We start from the raw sequence: 16,804 nt of genomic DNA on the forward strand, positions 1-16,804 counted from the left end.
GCGATTGATATCCCTTTTGCGGGGGACCTCGGAGTTGACAAGACAAGGGACTGGATATTGGCTCAATTCTATTGTCTCGGTCTTCATACTGATGTGTCAAGATATGTAGCCACATGCCCAGACTGCCAGCAAGTAGCACCGGGTTAAGTGCGCCCCGCCCCTTTGGTCCCACTGCCCATTATTTCCACTCCTTTTGAGCTCATTGCAATAGACATAGTGGGCCCTTTGCTACTTTCTGACTCTGGGTACATGCATATATTAGTAGTGGTGGATTACGCAACGCGATACCGGGAGGCAGTTCCATTGAGGTCCACTAGTGCAGCTGCAATAGCCAGTTAGTGCAGATTATGGCGAGAGTAGGGATCCCCAAAGAGATTTTGACTGATTATGGAACAAACTTTTTGTAGACACATTACAGCAGGCATATAAAATATAAAAAATGCATCCCAGCAGGACATCTTTTTATCATCCACAGATGGATGTTTTTTTGGAAAGATTTAATCAGACCTTGAAGCAGATGCTGAGATGTTTTCTAATACAAGAGCAAAAACATTGAGTATGGCTCCTTCCCTACCTTCTTTTTTCAGTGAGAGAGGTGCTGCAGAGTTCAACAGGGTTCTCCCCCTTCGAGCTCTTGTATGGCCGACAGCCTTGCGGCATCCTCAGTGTGTTAAGAGAGGGGTGGGAGTAGCACAAAGTCTTGTCCAAAAATGTAATGAAGCATGTGCTCCTACTTCGAGATCACCTGAATTTCCGGTCGGTCCTTTAGCCCAGGACAACCTCAAATCGGCTCAGCACTGGCAACAGCAGCATTACATTAAAAATCCAAGAATTCAAACCTTTCAACCTGCAGACAAGATAATGCTACTGCTTCTTTTCTCAGAATTGAAATGATGTGCCCCATGGCAGAGGCCACATGAAGTGATTCGGGCTAAAGGAAAGGTGAATTACAAAATTAGACAGCCCAATTGCCGGAATATTAAAGCCCTGGCAGGTAAAGGAGATCTTATTTATAGCCCGGCAATGTAGATGATGATTTAAGCCCATCCAGAGACTACTAGCACTAAAATAATTTCAATGGGGGAAAAATTGGTTCCAGATCAACAACGAGAACCTCGTAAGCTTATTGAGGAGTTCAGCCATGTTTTTTCTTACTTGCCCGGCAGGACTAACTTAGTTGAATATGACATTCTCTCTCCCTTAGGTGTTACAGTCGAGAGAGACCTTACCAGATCCCAGAAAGTCGACTATTGGCGTTCGCAAAGAGGTATGGGACATTGTCACAAAGACGGCCGAAGTGGGCGGCGTCAGAACCAGGAAAAAGGAATGAACACAAAGACAGATGATGTGAAATGATGATGACGCTTGTTTGCGCCGGTTTATTGTAAAATGAAAGGGTTTAAAACAAACAGAAAACAACAGGACACGGCACTCTACGCCAAAACAAAAAGACAAACAAAATGGACTATACAGACAAACATGGTGCACGGACAGACACACTAACAAACACGGTGGGCAGATAAATAAACAAGTATCGTGCTGGTCCCACCAGCACGCAATAGCAATTGATATTTACTTCTAATTTTCCTCCTCTCTCTCCCGTTCTCCACTCACCGAACACTCAACCCCAAGTGGGTGAAAACATGCTGTTTTTATGCAGCTGTACCAAGACTTGATTGCTAATCAATCATTCAATTGGAGTCTCGGTACAACTGCATGTGAATTAATAAAGTGCAATTCCCCATGCTCACATATTCTTACTTTTTACTTGCACGTGAAGTGCTGTGCAATCCTCGTGCCTAAATACAAATAAACATTTTAAACACTTGTGTTACACAGACCCGTTTATATCCCATGTACCAATGACTATACATCAACATTTAACACACAACATGCAACATATAACAGATAATATACACAGGAGCGGGCACTTCTCTGACATGCTCAAACTTGGGGTGACTGAGCCTTCCGGAGCAAGTGGTGCAGTACAATAGTCATAGTGGCCAAAGAAGACAGCACCAGCAGCTTCTGTGTGAATTTCAAGAAGATAACCGCTACTGAAAAATTTGATGCGTACCCTATTCCTCGGGTCAATGACCTTCTAGATAGACTGGGAAAGGCAAAGATTATCTCTACTCTGGACCTGACAAAGGGATACTGGTAGATCCCCTTAACCCGCAGTTCTAGAGAAAAAGCCGCATTTTCAACAATAGGACTGTTCCACTTTAAACCACACGGTTTGGGCTACATGGTGCGCCTGCTGCCATTCAGACTGATGGGCCGGGTTGTACACCCACATCATGAATATGCAGCAGCGTATATTGATGACACTGTGTAACAATTTTTTTTTTTTTTTGTTCCTGGGTAGTAAGTATTATTGCCTAATTGTTTATGCCTCAAAAGTATAGAAAATGGCTATTATTCCCCTCAAACTTTGCTTTGTGACCAGGACAGTGATATTTTGAAATATCACTATTTCCAATGGGAAAACGGGCAAATGTGTGTATTTACAGTATAATTGTAAATCTCGAAAAACTACTCACTTCTAAATCTTTTGTAGTCATTTTTGTATTACCTTAGTATAAATACATGTTAATTTGGATTCGTATGTCGTTTTTTTCTGACTTTGTGAACGAAAAGACACACATTTGCCTGTTTTCCCATTGGAAATAGTGATATTTTGAAATATCACTGTCCTGGTCACAAAAGCAAAGTTTGTGGGGAATAATAGCCATTTTCTATACTTTTGAGGCATAAGCAATTAGGAAATAACACTTACTACCCAGGAACAAAAATTGTGTTACATAGTGTGATTGGTTATTTACAGCTCCACCTGGCGAGACCATTTGGTTAGGGTTACAGCTGTCCTTCAGTCTCTAAGGGTAGACCGGCTGACAGCTAACCTGGGAATTTGCGTTTGCCAAGACAGAAGAAACACAATATTTGGGATTTTTAATGGGAAATGGAGGGGCAAGACTGTCAACAAAATCCAGGCTTTGGTCGATGCGGTGCTCCCCAAAACCAAGACTTGGGTGAGGTCACTACTGGGATTAGCCGGTTATTACCTCCACTTTATCTCCGAATATGCCACATTGGTTAACCCTTTAGTTGACCTTCCCAATAAGAGTGCCCCAAATTTAATTAAGTGGTCAGTAGAGTGTCAGGGGGTGTTTGATACTGTTAAGCGAAGACTCTGTCAGGCCTCCACTCCTGTCACACCAGATTTCACCAAGAGATTCATCCTCCACACCGATGCGTCAAATGTGGGTTTGGGTGCTGTCTTGTCCCAAAAGGTTGATGGAGTAGAGCACCCGATATTGTCTATTAGCAAAAAGAACCTCGGGACCATAACTAGGAGTGTTTGGCCATCAACCCCTAGCGGTCCATTTATTCAGCGCTTGTCAGGCCCGTCAGGTCCAATTTATTTTTACACGCACTGTTTATTTTACACATGCTGTTTAAAAGTAATTTTACTCAAAGTAAAACAGGTTTAAAAGGCACTGCATATCAACAGGACACTCAGTACTGTATCTCCAGCTCCACTTCACCCTTTGTTCACTGCATTTAATGTTTTTTTTGTTTTTTTTTCAGACAGGAATACATGTTAATTTAAAACATATTCTTGTTACGGCTGTTTGAAAAGGTAGTTTAAAAAAAAAAAGTTAAATACATGAAATAGATGTTTATTTAGCACAAATATTTTTCATTAAGAAAAACAATTGCATCACACTCAACTACCGTTCTCTCTCCTCTTCTTTTCCTGCCCCATAGCAACCAATACACACTGATTCGCTGGTACAGTACTCCCCTGACCTCCCAACTCCAACCTAATAGGATCTCGTTAAAGGTCAGTAAATGTACTGTATTCAAGCCCCAAAAACAGACAAGAGATTAGTGCTGCAGATCTGAGCCTCTCACAGCACCGCTTCTAAAATGCCTTGTAATAAAATATTGCAGTGTTTGTAAAGCATAGTATTATTAATAAAGGACGCCCTCGCATAATCGCTGTCCTCATTTAAGGGCCGCAGTCATTTTGATCAATTTAAAATAAACACTGCAGTGCCAAATTGAAGTAATATGGTATTTCTAAATGTATAGTTATTAGTGGTGCAACAATGAATCGATCCATCAATTATTGATCACCTGGCCTTAAATTTCCCGAGCTTCAATTAATCGATGCATCAAATTAGAACCCAGTTTGCATTAAAATTAATTAATTCATTAATTCAGTGTGAGAGAATTCGCTTGTTTTAGTGCTAGTACGGTAGATAATGTCTGTGCGTTGCTAGGATACACACTTTAGGCCTCTACATTTTCAATGGACAAGCCAAATCAGATGTAGGACTATTGTATTCATATTTTCTTGATTTAAAAAATAATGGCAATAAATGTTTTCTTTATTTTTTTTTCAAATGGAAGAAACTCACAAAGATTGGTCATTTTTGGGGCTTATGGTTAGGGCAATATTATATAAAAAGAAGCCAAATTAGTCAGGATTTGAAATTAATTCAGATGTTTTTCTTAGAAAATTTTCTTTTCTTAGAAAATTAACAGAAAATGTTACCAGTAATGAACACCTATAATTCAGATAGAAATGACTTCTGTTACAATATAGTATTTTTTATTATGATAACAATGTCAAACGGACATCTAATGTGGACGCACACATTCTTTTCAAGTCCTTTGTATTTCTTTTTTTTTTTAGTAATTGGAAATGTTCTAATTTGAATCTAAGTTGTGTCTTTATGTTTAATTATTACGCACAAGCGTTTTTAGTTATTGGATCTTAAAACAAACAAATTTGTTATTTTGAAAAAATAAAACGTCAATGCATTGATTATCGTTGATAAATGCCTACACGATAACCTAATAGGAAATTAGGTTGCCGATTGCACCACTAATAGTTATGGATGATAAAAATGTTGTTGAACGCATGTACAGTTTTCAAAGCAAGTCTGCCTGGTCAGTTGCAGGAAACTACAGTGCTCGAAAGTGAAAATGTATGTGAACCCTCTTCTGAAACAGGGGGACAGGTAACTAGTGTCTTGTATATACAGTAGAACTCCAGATTGCTGCACCACACTGTCGTGAAGGACTAGAATGGGGATAGATCAAGTTAGCCATTCCAGCCATGTTCAATGGTTTATTGAGCCACCCTCCATCAAGGTCCACAAGTACTTTATAAACTCCTTGTAGTACAGGTACCTGGAGTAGAATGACCCTCCAGACCAGAGACATCCACCCCTGGTGTACAAAGCCAGTCAGGTGGAGTGGAGCTGGTAGGCAGAAGGACCACTTCCTCACTATAACTACAGTGTGAGAATTGCAGCTGCAAAGAAAATTTAACTAAAATCCACAAAAGTAAAAGCCCCATCTAAAACCAGCCAAGGGAAATCTTTGCAGAGCAGTATACCGGGTGAAAGCACTGTAGCTGGAGGTCAGTTAGGTTGAATGGGAAAATACTCAAGTGGTTTGCTGTAAATAGTTTTTATTTCAGTTTACCCACAGCCACTGTGTTACATGTTTTCCTTAAAATGGATATGGTTAATGGAGTACAGTTTTATCCAGCAGTTACACAGCAGAATACAGCCAGTCAAACAAGAACACTCTCCATAACGTTGGGTTTGAACCTGTGGAGACAATACTTCTTTACACTTGTAAAAAATATCTTCCGATTCTAAATGGTAAAATTCAACCATTTTCTTAATCCACCCAACCCCTGAAACCTTTGGCTTTCCTCTCCTCTCCCACCCATAAAAGCGTTTATTTTTCATAGCAGATATTGTTTTAAATAAAAATGCAGAGATCATTCATGCATAGTTTTTATTTTTTTGTAAAAAGCAGGTCTAAAGTACACACATTTATACGCAAGATACATACTAAAATGCGTTCATAACTGTAGAATGGACTACAGCCTCTACCTGGAATGAATAATTTTTTGGTAAACTGGTGTATAAGTAACAAAAAAAAAAAAAAATTAAAAAAAAAAAAAGAGAAAAAAAAGTTTAAACCTTAAACGAAGATAAACGAACATGCAAATCATAAAATAAAAAAATGTATAAGTTTGCTTACATGGCTTTATGTGACACATATGAGCACTTGCTTGTTCTTGCGTACTGTGATATGAATGCATTTCAATGTGTACCTTAGCCGATCAACCCATACTAACTTGGGGAAAGAGAATTTTCGCCATTTTGTTTTTCTAATTCACATAACCCCCTGTCCCACCCCAAGCATCCCCTATTACACTTCTTGTCTTGCAAACTTTTTAGAAATGTCCTTTAATATTTAAATGACGGTTGTACTAATTCCTAAACCAAAAGCCTTTTAACCAGCAAATGGCTTATGGGCCAGACGTTTGCTTGTGACGAGAGAGGCAGTTTTGTTTATTTTAGTTTGCGTTACACCTTTTTTAGCCCCCTTCCCATCAAACAAGCAAAGACTGTCATCACCATCTTGGGCTTCACCTCGACGAGGTCGTCCGGCAGGGCGTACACCCGGGCCCCAATCTTCCGGGCCATGGACACAGCATACCTGTAGGGGAAGAAAGGGCTTGCGTTAGTCCCTATGGGAGTGAAGACCCACAGACAAGTAAATCAATAACACATTCCATCACCAGCTATCACTATCACTATCCCTGTGACATGTGAGGTCGGGTCCGAAATACAGATGCCTCAATATAAACCCTTGGGTCTGAACCGTGCAATGACCCATGCTGAAGAAGTACTAACAAGGTTTTACAGAATAAGTGGTTCTCTAGACATCTAAAACTCTGAGATGGACCAATGTATGTCACACTCTCTCCCTGCTACTGTATGGGTATTGTCCTTAGCAGAGGATTCAGAGGTGTGAATTCACACTATCTGATGTTCAGGTATTTTCTTTGCAATAAAAACTGCTGAACACATACACCAATGCTAAGTACACAAATATACCAATACTATGCAGACACTTACTTGGCGTTTTCTTGCTTGTCTTCATCAGAAAGCTTTCCTGTCTTCACCATATCATAGTCAATACAGCCAGGTTGGATGGCATCAATCAAATCAACAACAGCCAAACTTGTGCTAATTTCTTTATCCTATTAAAAAAACAAGATGACACAAAAAACCCAAAGATCTAGAGCATAGTGCCACTAGCAACGAAATATATATAGTGCATTATTAACAATTAACATGTAATGCATGTAATGCAATAAACTTTATGCCAATAGGCAAACCTACGAAATTCACATTTTAGTCCATCCAGAGAGTAGATGGGAAGTACAGAATTGAAGCCCATATTTCATACATGCAAGGATTCCAAACAAGTTCTGTACCTTAAAGCTTTGGATCTTGGTTTTCTTGTCAGCCGCAGACAGAGTCGAGTTTACCCAGTTTACAATGATGTCATCATTGACTTTGGCCCCATCTTCTCCAAGGTCCTCCAGCACATTGAGTGTGTATCTGCAGGGCATGATGGGAGAGTTAGTACAGAGGAGCACACGCATTGTGGGGTGGGGGGGGTTGGTCGATTGTGTCCTCGTGTGTGTGGGGTGGGGGTGGGTGGGTGTCGATTGTCTCCCTAGTAACAGGAGCACACCCACCCACAGCTAACACACACGCACACACACAGACACATACACACACACAGCTAACAGAGGAGCACCCCACAGCTAACACGGGAGCACGCACACACACAGAGCTAACAGAGGAGCACCCCCACCCCCCCACAGCTAACAGAGGAGCACACACACACCCCCACAGCCAACAGAGGAGCACACACACACCCACAGCTAACAGAGGAGCACCCCCCAGCTAACAGAGGAGCACATACACACCCCACAGCTAACACGGGAGCACACACACACACACAGAGCTAACAGAGGAGCACCCCCCCACCCCTCCCACTACAGTTAACAGAGGAGCACACACACACACCCCACAGCCAATAGAGGAGCACACACACACTCAGCTAACAGAGGAGCACACACACACACTCAGCTAACAGAGGAGCACGCACACAGCTAACAGAGGAGCACACACACACACTCAGCTAACAGAGGAGCACACACACACCCACAGCTAACAGAGGAGCACACACACACACACACACACACAGCTAACAGAGGAGCACACACACACCCACAGCTAACAGAGGAGCACACACACACACCCCACTAACAGAGGCAACCACAAACCCAGCTAACATAGGAGCACATACAGCTAACAGAGGAGCACACACCCACAGCTAACAGAGGAGCACACACAGCTAACAGAGGAGCACACACACCCACAGCTAACAGAGGAGCACACACAGCTAACAGAGGAGCACAGAGCCCCACAGCTAAAAGAGGAGCACACACACACCCACAGCTAACAGAGGAGCACACACACACTCAGCTAACAGAGGAGCTCACACACAGCTAAGAGAAGCACACACACCCACAGCTAACAGAGGAGCGCACACACACACACAGCTAACACAGGAGCACACACACCCCACTAACAGGCGACCACACACCTAGCTAACATAGGAGCACACACAGCTAACAGAGGAGCACACACACACACACACAGCTAACAGAGGAGCACACACACACCCACAGCTAACAGAGGAGCACACACACCCACAGCTAACACAGGAGCACACACACCCCACTAACAGAGGCGACCACACACCTAGCTAACATAGGAGCACACACACTAACAGAAGCACACACACACACACACACACACACACACAGCTAACAGAGGAGCGCACACACACACAGCTAACACAGGAGCACACACACCCCAGCTAACAGAGGCGCACCACACACACAGCTAACAGAGGAGCACACACAGCTAACAGAGGAGCACACACACCCACAGCTAACAGAGGAGCACGCACACAGCTAACAGAGGAGCACACATACCCCCACAACTAACAGGGGAGCACACAAATCCAGCTAAAAGAGGAGCACACACACCCACAGCTAACAGAGGAGCACACACACACACACTCAGCTAACAGAGGAGTTCACACACACCCACAGCTAACAGAGGAGCACACACACACCCACAGCTAACAGAGGAGCACACACACACACCCACAGCTAACAGAGGAGCACACACACACCCAGCTAACAGAGGAGCACACACAGCTAACAGAGGAGCACACACAGCACAGACAGCACACACACACACAGCTAACAGAGGAGCACACACACCCACAGCTAACAGAGGAGCACACACAGCCACAGCTAACAGAGGAGCACACACACCCACAGCTAACAGAGGAGCACACACAGCTAACAGAGGAGCACACAGCCCCACAGCTAAAAGAGGAGCACACACACACCCACAGCTAACAGAGGAGCTCACACACACACACACAGCTAACACAGGAGCACACACACCCCAGCTAACAGAGGCGACCACACACCTAGCTAACATAGGAGCACACACAGCTAACAGAGGAGCACACACACACACACACAGCTAACAGAGGAGCACACACAGTTAACAGAGGAGCACACACACACACCCACAGCTAACAGAGGAGCACACACACACACTCAGCTAACAGAGGAGCACACACATTGTAATAAAAAAAAAAGTGTGTTTTAGAAAGTTCTAGAAATGCGTTCGAGTTCATCTTTGCCCTTGCCCTACAATAACCCCATATCTTATATAACTTGTTTTTGTCACGTTTCTATAACTTGTTTTGGTTAGAATGTTCTAGGGAAAGGAATAGTTTATTCAGAGGGCCGAGCCTCGAGGGAGTGATCTGGCCAATTACTCTCTCGCATGCAAAAGCCTAACTTGGTAAGTTTTAAAGGACGGGGTTCTCCTCTGCTCTGATGAGAGTCAGCCGTGAGGATTAGCGCGCAGTCCTGCTCGGTAATTTCTTGGAGACAGCTGCTTTCTCTTACCAGGGTCGAAGGGCTCTCCCGATCCGCTTGGAAGGGTAAGAATTAGTTCAGTTGCGTCTCATGGATTGTATTGATCTGTGATTAATATAATCTTTGTATGTAACCTTGTTGGGTTATGTCCCGTTAGGGATATCGTTATTCGCAGTATAGCACCTGTGTATGTAACTGCGTGTGTGTGTGTGTGTGTGTGTGAAATAATAAAGGACCTTTTAAAATTACTCTGTGAAGTAATTGCCTTATTTACTTCCACATCAACTTCCTTTTAAATTTAAAGCAATTAAATTTCACACAACACACATCCACAGCTAACAGAGGCGACCACACACCCCGCTAACAGAGGAGCACACACACACCCACAGCTAACATAGGAGCACACACACACACACAGCTAACAGAGGAGCACACACAAACCCAGCTAACAGAGGAGCACACACACATCCACAGCTAACAGAGGAGCGCACACACCTCCACAGCCAACAGAGGAGCACACACACCCCCACAGCTAACAGAGGCGACCACACACCCCGCTAACAGAGGAGCACACACACCCCCACAGCCAACAGAGGAGCACACACACCCCCACAGCTAACAGAGGAGCACAAACACACCCACAGCTAGCAGAGGAGCACACCCCCCCTCCAGCTAACAGAGGAGCACACACACACACCTAACAGAGCACACACACACACACAGCTAACAGAGGAGCACACACACCAACAGCTAACAGAGGAGCACACACACACCCAGCTAACAGAGGAGCATGCACACACACAAACACACACCTAACAGAGCACACACACACAGAGCTAACAGAGGAGCACACACACCCCCACAGCTAACAGAGAGCACACACACCAACAGCTAACAGAGAAGCACACACACCCACACAGCCAAATGGCTACTAACAACCGAACAAGTAAGCTAGGCCAAATGGCCTCCTCTCGTTTGTAAACTTTCTTATGTTCTTATGCAAAAACAGATGCCCTTATATTTCATTTATTAACAGTGATGGGCCAAATATTCAAAATAAACACGACTTGAAATGTACTATATGGTAAAAATACTCTTATTAGTTTATAAAACAGAATTACTGTAAAAAGATATCATGCAAAGGAAACCAATGAATGAATGAATTAATCAATGAATGAATACAAGGCAATGTGATGGGTTTGTTTACTCCGGAGAGGTTTGGTTTATTGCAATATGGTACGAATTATTTAAAATGAATACTTGTTAATTTTAAAAGAATGTTTAACCATTAAAACCTATGTCTGCATTTTATTAAGTAAAAACAGGTTAAGTGCACAGCCACAGCTTAAATATCAAATCGTGACGTGCAACACATTAGGCACAGAACAGAAGGGAAAAAAGTACTCTACCGCCTCATTAGCTGCCACACCAAAGCCAGGGTCAATGTTGCATTGCCATCATTCAGGTCCTGTCCACCAATACCCACCAGGGAAAATTTAGCAGGACGTTTACCCAGTTCAACCGCATAGTTGCAGTTTTCCAGCTGCAAGAGAACGGATAATGTTAGTCAGGAGTGAAAATTTAAAAAAAAAAAAAAAAAAAAAAAAAAGTTGTGCAGGCGACCGGAAGGAGTAGACCTGTGGGTTTTTCGTACACGTAAACAATAAGTTAAATTAATAAATACTACTAAAATGTATATATATTGGTATACAATACATTTTTTAAAATGCAAAATAAGCCTTAAATCTTAAGTCTTGTATCTTGTAAAGCGCTTTGTGATGGTGGTCCACTATGAAAGGTGCTATATAAAAATAAAGATTATTATTATTATTGAATAACTGAACTGATCCATTATAATCAACTCAACATAAACAAGGAAGCTGAAAATTACTGAAAGCTTTGTATCCTCTGCTTGTATCACTCAGTCATGTACTGTAATATAAGTTAAATCTTACATTAAAAGCATTATGAAATATTACTCTATGCAGCAACTGCTGCAGAGACAGGATTTTGTTTCAACATATCCTAACAAAGAAAACATAAAAAAGAAAACTGTGTAATGAACAAAGTATAGGAAAGGTCCAAGTTAACAATGCACAATAGGAGCTGAACTGTCTATATTTTTTAATGTAACAAGCACTAATATTTTTTTTTTTTTACTTTTATGATTGATAGCATTGATTAGATTATATGAATATATTGTACAATATGTATGCACATATTTTGAGTTGCGTTTGGGAAGTCTAGACACTGTTACTTCCTGTATCGGTTGCTGATTGCACCTCTCTGAATAAATGACAAATGTATAGGCTGTACATAGCAGCTATAAACCAATAACTCCCAAAACATTCACAACTCCACCATCTCAGCAGAGGAACCCAGCTCACCTTTTTCATATTGGCTCCAAGTTTAGGGTATGGGGGTTTGTTAACTTTGTTCCAGTCAACTGGAACCTTGATCTTTTCATAGAGCTGGAGGATAACCAGGGCATCCTGTAGGTCACTGCAAAACAGACAAAAACAAACTGTAATAAAAAAAAAAAAATAAAATAAAAAAGATGCCATGTGACCAGGATGACTAGTGGTGACGTCAGACCCGGAAGAACAGAGAAACCGAAACACGTAATGGCGGATGAAAACTGAGCTGTGGCGCTCAGTATATTTATTAAATGATAAACAGAAAATAAAAGATGTAAACAAAACCAACAAAAACAAAAAGGTGACTTGGCCAAACAAATAAACAGCAAGAAAACAAGTATCATGCTGGTTTATAGCCAGCACGTATAGCAATCGTTTCCTTTACTCCACAGACTTACATCTCTCCTCTGACACACACAACCCTGAGTGAAGAGAGCTGCAGGCTTTTATATTCTGGCCGAGGGATTAACTAGCTATTAATTAATTACCTTATTATTACCCCTCGGCTAGAGTCTGCACGAGTTTAATAAGGATTCGTGACTGTCAGCTAGTTAAATAATCAGTAGCTGATCAGTCATGCATCCTCACAAGGTATTTAAAAATAAAAACAATAACCTGGCGGACGGCGTCTCGCTTGTCCGGACAAAACAATAAATAATAATAAACAATGGGGCGGGATATTCCACCACATGCCACCACACCATTAGAAACATAAGAAAATGTAAAAGAAAGACACCACCACACCATTAGAAACATACCACCATAAGTTAAGTAAACCTGAAGGCACAAAACGGGAAAATTCACTTCTGCTCAGTAAAAGGTGCCTCTGCCATTCACTTGTAATAGAAAACAAATGAATACAAATAAAATGTATACAAACAGTGCAAAGGGTAAGAGACCCCCGTAATATCTCAAATCATTCTCTGGGGGGGGGGGAGACATATCTCCCCCCCTGCATATTAGAGATGGTACTTAGACCCCCCCTGTATAGAGACGGGTAGACATATCCCTACCTGTATAGAGATGGGTAAGAATACCTCCCCCGTATAGAGGGGGGGCATATCTCTACCCATTCCCCGTATAGGGATGGGTATCTCTCCCTCCCCTTTGAGAGACGGGTATGAAACTCCATTTCCCTGGTGGGAGATAAGAGACCCCCCTGTATAGACTCTGGGTAAAGAGACCCCCCCTGTACAGAGAAAGGGTAAGAGACCCCATTCTGTACAGAGACAGGGTAAGAGACCCCATGTCCTTCCCCCTGTATAGAGATGGTAAGATTCTCTGGAGACCCCCCTGTACCTATAGACATGGGGATAAGAGACCCCCCCTGTATAGAGATCTCTAAGAGACCCCCCTGTACAGAGATGGGTAAGAGACCCCCCCCGTATATTAGATGGGTAAGAGACCCCCCTTCTATAGAGATGGGTAAGAGACCCCCCTGTCATTCTCCCCGTAGAGAGATGGGGTAGAGATTCTCCCCTGTACAGAGAGACGGGTAAGAGACCCCCCCCCCCCCCCCCCGTATAGAGATGGGTAAGAGACCCCCTGTATAGAGATGGGTAAGAGACCCCCTGTATAGAGATGGGTAAGAGACCCCCTGTATAGAGATGGGTAAGAGACCCCCTGTATAGAGATGGGTAAGAGACCCCCTGTATAGAGATGGGTAAGAGACCCCCTGTATAGAGATGGGTAAGAGACCCCCTGTATAGAGATGGGTAAGAGACCCCCTGTATAGAGATGGGTAAGAGACCCCCTGTATAGAGATGGGTAAGAGACCCCCTGTATAGAGATGGGTAAGAGACCCCCTGTATAGAGACGGGTAAGAGACCCCCTGTATAGAGATGGGTAAGAGACTCCCCTGTACAGAGATGGGTAAGAGACTCCCCTGTACAGAGATGGGTAAGAGACCCCCCCCCTTGTATAGAGATTGGTAACAGAATCCCCTGTACAGAGATGGGTAAGAGACTCCCCTGTACAGAGATGGGTAAGAGACTCCCCTGTACAGAGATGGGGAAGAGACCCACCTGTATAAATGGTTGACGTGTGGATTCACACCAAGAGAGTTCATCCAGTTGCGGAAGGTCCTTTCCTCTCGGGTCTCACCTGGGGACCAAAACAAATTCAGGGTCAACTATTATGAAGTCGACAGTGCAGTTTATTAAATTCACCAAACTGGTGTCTTATCCAAATACTGCTACTGTTTAAAAAAAAATTCGAAAAACGAAACTACTGCAGAAAAAAAACATACATCCAACAACGCATGTTGATCTCTTCTGTTTGTTTCTGCCTGTACCAGGTTCACATTTTAATAGTTTAAAAGTACAGCCCCATCAACTGAAAGAACCTACAGTGTTGAAACTCTGTTTTCTTGACCTACAGTTTTAATAAGAACATAAGAAAGTTTACAAATGAGAGGAAGCAATTCGGCCCATCTTGCTCGTTTGGTTGTTAGTAGCTTATTGATCCCAGAATCTCATCAAGCAGCTTCTTGAAGGATCCCAGGGTGTCAGCTTCAACAACATTACTTGGGAATAGTTCCTTTATAACAAATGCATCCTGGTTTGTCTGGAGATGAAGTTAAGCTGAATCAAAGAAAAATAGTTTTTCCTCAAACGTTATCCTAAGATCCTGCCTCTCTCTGCTCCTCCTCTACTGGCCGACTGGTCATGCCTTCCCCTCACTCTCCAAACACCCATGCCCGCTCCTACTACTCCTCCTTCCTAGCTCCTATGGGGGAACCAGCTACTGGAGAACTTCAGCACTCCTCCATCACTCAGTGCCTTCTGGCACTTCCTCAACCTGTTTAGACTGCACTTGTACATCTCTTGATCTACCCCTCGTACCCTGCACTGGACTTGCATGGCCTCAGCACCACGTTACTGGACGCTCAGCTGATGCACTATCCTTACACTATTGCACTACTATCTTGTCATTGTAGATACAAATTGTTTTAATCCTAATCTTAGTTTACTCTCATATTGTATTCTAGTAGTGTTTTCACTTACTGTAAACTACACTATTTAAAATATTGTTTTACACTGTAACCTTTTATTGCCCTATAACACCTGCAAGTTGCCTTGGATAAAAGCGCCTGCCAAATAAAGTAATAACAATAATAAACTAATACAATTGTATTAATTTTAACTTAAACACACAGACGCACGGTCGGGTGTTACACAGACACACAGACTCCTTTTCTTCACCATCTATATGTTTCCCTTGGGTGACCTCATCCGCCAACACAGCCTCATGTTTCACTCCTATGCTGACAAACCCAGCTCTACTTAAAACTCGACCCTGGAAGTCCCCCTGCCATGGTTCAGCTCGCGGCTTGCATTCAAGACATCGAGGCCTGGATGTCTGACAATTTTCTTCGGCTGAACACTAGCAAATCTGAACTCCTTCCAGTAGGATCTAAAAGTCTGCTTAAGAATCTCAATATAGCTGCCATGAGTGTCGGAAACTCTGCTGCTGACTTCTCCCACAGTACGAAGCAACCACTCCTTTGATGCCTACATCTCATGCATTTGTCTCCTCTCGACTTGACTACTGCAACTCTCTATGTAGTGCACTCCCGGCACGTACCACAAACCGACTGCAGCTAGTTCAGAATGCCGCTGCCAGGATCCTTACCAGATGTAAAAATTGTGATCACATCATCCCCTGTCTTGCCCAGCTGCACTGGCTACCTGTGAAGTTCAGGATTATTCTCTCCTGCTCACCTACAATGTCCTTCATCACACAGGCCCAGAGTACCTCCTCATCCTGCTGACTCACTATGTCCCTGCCTGCAAGCTGAGGTCCTCCGACTCTGGCCTGCTTGTTATCTACACTTGAAGAACGCTTGTTTAGCTTCATGTCTCCGACTCTTTGGAACTCTCTCCTAGCTATGAAGCGTGATGCTCCGACCGTTGCTCACTTTACATCAACCCTCAAGACCCACATGTATTATGCACTTTCCACTGTATTTAATGTACTATTTCATGTATTATGCTACTATCATGCATTATGCACTTTCCACTGTATTTAGGCATATATATATATATATATATATATATATATATATATATATATATATATATATATATACACATACATACATACATACATACATACATACATACATACACACACACACACACACACACACACACACACAGTGCCTTGCAAAAGTATTCAGACCCCTGACCAATTTTCTCATATTACTGAATTACAAATGGTAAATTGAAATTTCGTTCTGTTTGATATTTTATTTTTAAACACTGAAACTCAGAATCAATTATTGTAAGGTGACATTGGCTTTATGTTGGGAAATATTTTTAAGAAAAATAAAAAACTGAAATATCTTGCTTGCATAAGTATTCAACCCCTGTGCTGTGGAAGCTCCCAGTTTGCACCGATGAAAGAAATTGCCCTAACGAGGACACAATTACCTTACCATTGGCCTCCACCTGTGAACCATTAAAGTTGCTGTCACATTTTCTGGATAAAAACCCCACTGTTGAAGGATCATTGGTAAGGC

At 42.6% G+C, this 16,804-nt stretch overlaps 1 protein-coding gene across 2 annotated transcripts in view; it reads right to left on the reverse strand.

The window, feature by feature from the left end:
* Positions 1 to 5,471: 5,471 nt before the first annotated feature.
* The window catches only part of LOC121318630 (plastin-3-like), a 61,396-nt gene continuing 50,063 nt past the window's right edge, over positions 5,472 to 16,804 (reverse strand). For both annotated transcript variants that reach the window (XM_041255515.1, XM_041255514.1), the window contains 6 exons: positions 14,307 to 14,385; positions 12,253 to 12,367; positions 11,275 to 11,408; positions 7,319 to 7,445; positions 6,957 to 7,081; positions 5,472 to 6,534 (listed from right to left, as the gene is read on the reverse strand). In XM_041255515.1, the coding sequence (XP_041111449.1) occupies positions 6,402 to 6,534; positions 6,957 to 7,081; positions 7,319 to 7,445; positions 11,275 to 11,408; positions 12,253 to 12,367; positions 14,307 to 14,385 (713 nt within the window). In that variant the 3' untranslated portion in view covers positions 5,472 to 6,401. The remainder of the gene's footprint in view (positions 6,535 to 6,956; positions 7,082 to 7,318; positions 7,446 to 11,274; positions 11,409 to 12,252; positions 12,368 to 14,306; positions 14,386 to 16,804) is intronic.

Source organism: Polyodon spathula, chromosome 7 (assembly GCF_017654505.1).
Source record: "Polyodon spathula isolate WHYD16114869_AA chromosome 7, ASM1765450v1, whole genome shotgun sequence".
NCBI classification, from domain to species: domain Eukaryota; kingdom Metazoa; phylum Chordata; class Actinopteri; order Acipenseriformes; family Polyodontidae; genus Polyodon; species Polyodon spathula.